Below are 6,000 nucleotides of genomic sequence, written 5' to 3'. Positions count from 1 at the left end.
TCCTCCCACTCCCCTCTGCCCAGTATCTGCAGCACAAAGAGACAGACATGAAAACAAACCATGGATCTGAACACTCTCAGGTTTGAGAGAATGATCTGGGACCGATTCACTTGTGCATTTGAATGCTGCTGCTCAGGCCTCTCTCTGTTTTTAATTCAAATTTGTAAAAAAAAAAAATCACATCCCCTCACTTGCCTATTCTGAACCTCTAATAGTAGCACCCAAGCAACATATTTTTATGAAATGGAAACCCTTCTTTGTCATTCAACAGCTTACAGTGACTTAGCTGGCAACAGAATGTCACTGTCATCAACACCCATACCACCATCACTACATCACATTTTTACTCTTCAAAGCTATATTTTGGGCCTGCTCCTGGTTCAGCTGAAGTCAATGGGAGCAAGATGGGACCTGTATCTATTTCTCTAAGAAGCGCTAATAAAATATAATGTTTGGCTGATTCACAAAAATGTTCTGTTTGGGATAATTTACATTTTGACTCTGTGGTTTAGATACTTTACTGGCATGCTATGTTCATTTTTATATATACTTTATTCCCATAACAGGGAGAAAATTCCAAATAACTTTTCCTCTGTCCATTTGAATCATCCAGACAAGGCTTTTGCATCATTGATACAATCTTAATGTTTGATTTACAGACTGCATATTGCATATGCACATTATATGACAAGTTTCTCAGAAGCGATACCATTCTTTCGTTATACATTGGTGAATGAGGATTTAACTCTGCCTCACAGAGCAAAATCCTGATTGCCCAACATAAATCTAATACATGACTTGGAGAGTAAAAACTGCAGGAGAGACTGACTGAGCATCCTTTGAAAGTAGGCATGGGATTTTTAAGCTACAGCATGTGCATATACTATATATGTATATATGTCTATAGTACATATACATATGTATATTTCATATATGCACAACAATTTCCAAGACAGCTATAAATTTCCACATGCATTAAACTATCTAAAAACATAGAAATAGGCAAGTGTAATAAGTGGAATTTTCTTAAATTATATTTGAACAATAAACAGCAAGAGTAATACTGCAAAGTACTGCTCTATTCTCATTTATATCTACAATAAAATTCTATGAACAATTGTTTCCCAAAACATACCCCAATAAAATAAAATAAAAAAGGTAACACCCAGTGTCCTATATTTGTATATTTATGGTCGGTTAAAAAAAAAGAAGTAAAAGAAAGACAAGAATAAAAGAGCCACACTCAGAGGTGCATATTTACATTCTTCAAACTGTAGCGGTGAAAAATAATTCTATTAAGTGCAGGACATTCCTAGTGTTGCAGTAGTGACATTTTTAATAAGTCTTCATGAAAACATTTCTTTTGTCTTTACAGTGATGCATTCCAGGACTTTGTGACAATTCTATCTTCCCCTTCACTTGCAGCCCGTGGTAGAGTCTGGATTGAAAAGCTCCTTGTATAATGGAGGAAACAGTGTATTCACTATATCTGGATGAGATTGCTTAAATACTTGCAGTTTCTCTCCATGCAAGTTGCAAAGTGCAGTAATTGTTGGTATCTTGGCTACTAACTGTAAGGGGGAAAAAAGAGTAAGAAAGTGTTTAGGAGAAAGCAGGGTTTCCAGAATGAACAGAGGTAGCATCCTGCTGGGTGGAAGAGTAACTGAGAATAGTGAAACCTGTTTAAAATGACCACCCCAACTGGCAATATTAAATTGCCTAGAAGAAACTGGCTTTTAATTAAAGGCCAAAAACAATTGTCCTAGAAACCTTAGTGTTACTTTAAAGTGGCCATTTAAGAAATAGGGCTGCATATTGGAGGTGGTCCTTAACGAAGTCTCATTCCCATAATAGCACCAAATAAAACCACTAATGGTTAGAGTGAAAAAGAAGGAAATAAGATAGGCTATAAGAATAGAAATAACTCCCTTTCTTTTCCCTATTAAAACTAAGCATATAGCACACTGCTGCTAACTGAATCAAAATACCACTACATAAAACTATAGAATTTCCTGTGGAAAGTAACATATTTTTGGTCTAACAGCAGATTTTTGTGCAGTTACATGAGGAGCCTACCTAATTAAAATGTCTCCATTTCCTCTGAACTTACAGTTTATGAAATGCATTCCACACATTTCATAGTCCTTCCTTTGGCAAAACTCTGACTGAAATTAATGGGAGGTTTATTTATTTATTTATTTTGTTTTATTTATTTATTTACTGGGACTTCAGTATTAGGCCTTGCTTTTCTGATGAGTTTCAATATCTTTTTTACAGTAGTACATATATTTGACAGATATGAAATCTCTAAAAATTACAAAATAAGTATCCTGTGAGCCTTACAGTGGACATGAAAAAAGCAGAGGGCCAGATGTGCTAGGCACTCTCCATTTGATTTTCTAGAACAATGTGCCTACACTTTCCCCCAGTGTTAGCAGATATGTGTATAGGAGCATTTCAGTAAGAAGCCTTACCAACCCAACTGATAAAGTTATTGTCTTGGTTCTACTGAAATCTGGAAAGGACCATCTCACTTCAAGTCTTACAATTTTATTTCTCTTTTAAACAATTACAATTACAGCAACTCAGAAGCAAAATAGTTTGGCCAATAGAATAAAGAATGAATACCAGATTTATTCAGGATGATCTGTGGCTGTGAACTATCAGGAATAACTCAATGCTATGTTCTCCTTATGTGATTACAAATTCCAGAATTTATTACCCCCTCAGTCGAACAACTGAAACAAAATATTATAAAATGGTAACACTTTCTTTCTTACCCTTATTCAGTGGGGAAATATATTAAGACTGAGCTTGCTTTCTGAATTCTTATATTAATATCTTCCAGAGTCTTCTGACTCTCTTTCTCAGTGAATTCTTTAAAAAAAAAGATTACATTTTGAATACTGCATTAGATAATCTGGTAATGACTAAATTGCCACTTCACCTTTGGCAGCATATTGCTGTTCCTCCACTTTGAAATCATCCTCTATCAAAGCCTTACTTCGGTTATCAAATATATAAGAAGCGTTATAATAGAATTGCTATGTACATGTTAGCAACACTCCTGAATCTTAGGAACACTTGTTCCGTTAATATAGTCATGAACTAGCATGTTCAAAAGATCTACCTTTGCCAAGGTCTCATCATCAAGATGGTTCTTCTGAATCACATGTTGAAGTGCAAAATAAATCTTTTCCTGAAGTTTCTGGACCTTTCTTGGTTCTATTAGCCAGGCTCGATCTGACATAGAAGAAAGAAAAGGGCTAAAGCCGACAAGAACAAGGAAAGAAGGCTCATCCACACATAGGCACCACACACCACGCTGACAAGGGTTAATAACGCACCTCTATGCTGATATAATGTTGTCCTCTGGAGCCAAAAAATCTTACCGCATTATAGGTAAAACTGCGTTATATCGAACTTGCTTTAATCCACCATAGTGTGTAGACCCCCCCTGCCCCTATTCCAACCCCTTCCCCAAATGCATATGCTCCAGCACGCCTCCCATGTTATAGACTCATAGACTTTAAGGTCGAAGAAGGGATCATTATGATCATCGAGTCGACCTCCTGCACAATGCAGGCCACACAGAATCTCACCTACCCATTCCTGTAACAAATACCGTAACAAACCCCTAACCTATGTCTGAGTTATTGAAGTCCTCAAATTGTGGTTTGAAGACCTCAAGCTGCAGAGAATCCTCCAGCAAGTGACCCATGCCCCATGTTGCAGAGGAAGGCAAAAAACCTCAGAATTTGTGTTATATTGGGTCGTGTTATATTGGGGTAGAGGTGTAATTGCATTATGCTGAGGGACTGCTATGCTATTAACATATGATTTCAGAGTCAGAATATTATGAACTATTATAAGATCACCTGGGAGTTCAAGTCATGGACATGAAGTACGTACTTGCTACAATGCACTGCCTTTATATGTTTGAACTTGACTATGCGGACTTTAAAAAAAGGACAAAAGAGAGAAAGATGTGACAAAATGGACAAACTCCTGCAAAAAAATTAAACAAGGTCCAAGAAATTCATTTATTCTCTATTGTTTTCTAGTTCATATTTCTCTATTTCATATCTCACAGGTGAAATACAAGTAATGCTATCTGAGCGTCTATTGAGTACAGAAAGAATAAACAAACTGATCAAAGTGGTCACACTACTCTGACAGTAATAAAATATAACAATTTAAAAATTAAAAATTAAATAAACTAGAGTCTCAACTGGGCTAACATTTTGAGACCAACATTTAAGTCTGAATGAACAGACAGTTTCCTCGAAAAGAATTTCTTAATACTTTAGATGAATTTTTTTGTTGCAACATCTTGAAGTGCAATTATTTAAAAAATGGCAGCAGATAAAATAAACTCTAAATTATCCTGGAGAATATGTCTACAGAAATAACTGCTTGGAACCTATCTTGCTTGTACTGAAGTCAAAGGCAAAACTCTTCCTGATTTCAGTGAAAGATGAGGATCTATATTCTCCCAACTCATGGTTTCCTGAAACAATCATATGGCAAGCGGGGCAGCAGATCTTGATTCAATTCTGAGTCCATTAATACAATGCATTTACTCTCCCAGTAAACTTCTTTTGTTATCATGCTGCAAATCTCTCTCTCTCTCTCTGTTTATTCAGACTGGATCTTAGTAATAGTTTTTGGGTTTCCGTCAGGAAATGAAAACTCTATCTTAGTGCAGAAGATGAATTTTACAGGAAGAGCCAGGAGGTGCAGAAGAGCCCTTCCCCCATTCAGATGCTTATTTTTTTTTAATTAGAGACAGCAGTGAAGTAATGGCACCAATTGGATTATTGTAAACTAACTATTAATATAATTTATCATACAGGCCAGATAATAGTGATGTTTCAACATATAATTAACAGGATACTATGATTTTGTCAGGCCCTGTGTGAGGAGAAGTGCATGAAAAGGGTGTAGCATGACAATATTGCTGTTTGGAACACACTAGTCGGAGCCTTTGCTGAAAAGAGACAGAGCTGAGATCTCCAGACACTGAACAGATGCTCAGAGAAAGGAACCTTGTTAGAAAGACAAAAGAATCTTGTTCACATAAGGTAAGCAACTGGATTCGGTAACAGCAGTAGCAGCAGTGACAAGATTAGTTAAGAGCTTACATAACACCTGCCTAAGTGAACATAAATAATATTCAGACTTCATATACTAAGTGCTAAATTTTATGCTGTCATAAAAACATGCACTCTAGTGGATTTAAACCAAGGCCCAGTGTGGCAGACTGGAGGAAAACAGATTTATCACTGAAGGATATTCCCCAAGGATTTCTCTCTCAATAATAAGCATGGGTTTAAAAATGAATCAGCGCTGTTGGTATAGTCTTTGTGAATTACATTTTGGTGTCTAATACTACAAATTAGGGCTGTTATGCATAAAGCATAACAGTTAAATTCATGACAAAGAAAATGTTTATCATAGTTGTACATGGTGTTTCAACCTATCTGTCTGTTATATCACCCCTCCCCATATGTAAACACACACACTGCAGAAAGAAGTGGCACATACTATTCACTTTGAGATTTGTTTCCTTGTGATGTGGGAGAGAAAAATCGATTGCAAGTGTCTTTATGTCTGTGTATAGGAAAGACCCATTCAGGAGATGAAAGGTAGACTGATGGGATATTATAGTAACTAATCTTGTGTCTCTGAAGAGCAGGCTGAAATTCCGAGTTGGAGCACAGTGAATATGAGTTTGGTAGTTGCTCCTGTTTATCTAAAGGACACAACTCCCAAACAGCTTGCTATACCCAGTCATTTCTGGTCCAGAGAGGCACAGCACTTGAGTACTATAGTAGGGCTGTTGTATAACAGGACTGAATGCATTAGCAAAATTAATGAGGAAGCTTTCAGAACACTTGCCTGGAGTTTAATTGTCTCAAAGTCAGGGCTGAGTCACTCACTTATCTGATCACTAAATGCATCCACAAATGGTTTAGAAAAAGTAGAAATGAGCAAGGG

The 6,000-nt window shown here is 36.6% G+C and overlaps 1 protein-coding gene across 1 annotated transcript in view; it reads right to left on the bottom strand.

Moving 5' to 3' along the window:
* Positions 1-966: 966 nt before the first annotated feature.
* RORB (RAR related orphan receptor B) overlaps positions 967-6,000 on the bottom strand; it is a 186,735-nt gene continuing 181,701 nt past the window's right edge. The window contains exons 9-10 of the mRNA XM_032805283.2: positions 3,131-3,243; positions 967-1,571 (exon numbers count right to left, since the gene is read on the bottom strand). Coding sequence (XP_032661174.1) covers positions 1,416-1,571; positions 3,131-3,243 — 269 coding nt within the window. The 3' untranslated portion in view covers positions 967-1,415. The remainder of the gene's footprint in view (positions 1,572-3,130; positions 3,244-6,000) is intronic.

Source organism: Chelonoidis abingdonii, chromosome 6 (genome assembly GCF_003597395.2).
Source record: "Chelonoidis abingdonii isolate Lonesome George chromosome 6, CheloAbing_2.0, whole genome shotgun sequence".
NCBI classification, from domain to species: Eukaryota; Metazoa; Chordata; order Testudines; family Testudinidae; genus Chelonoidis; species Chelonoidis abingdonii.
Note: the sequence above shows the minus strand (reverse complement) of the source record. Positions and strands in the feature narration are given on the sequence as shown.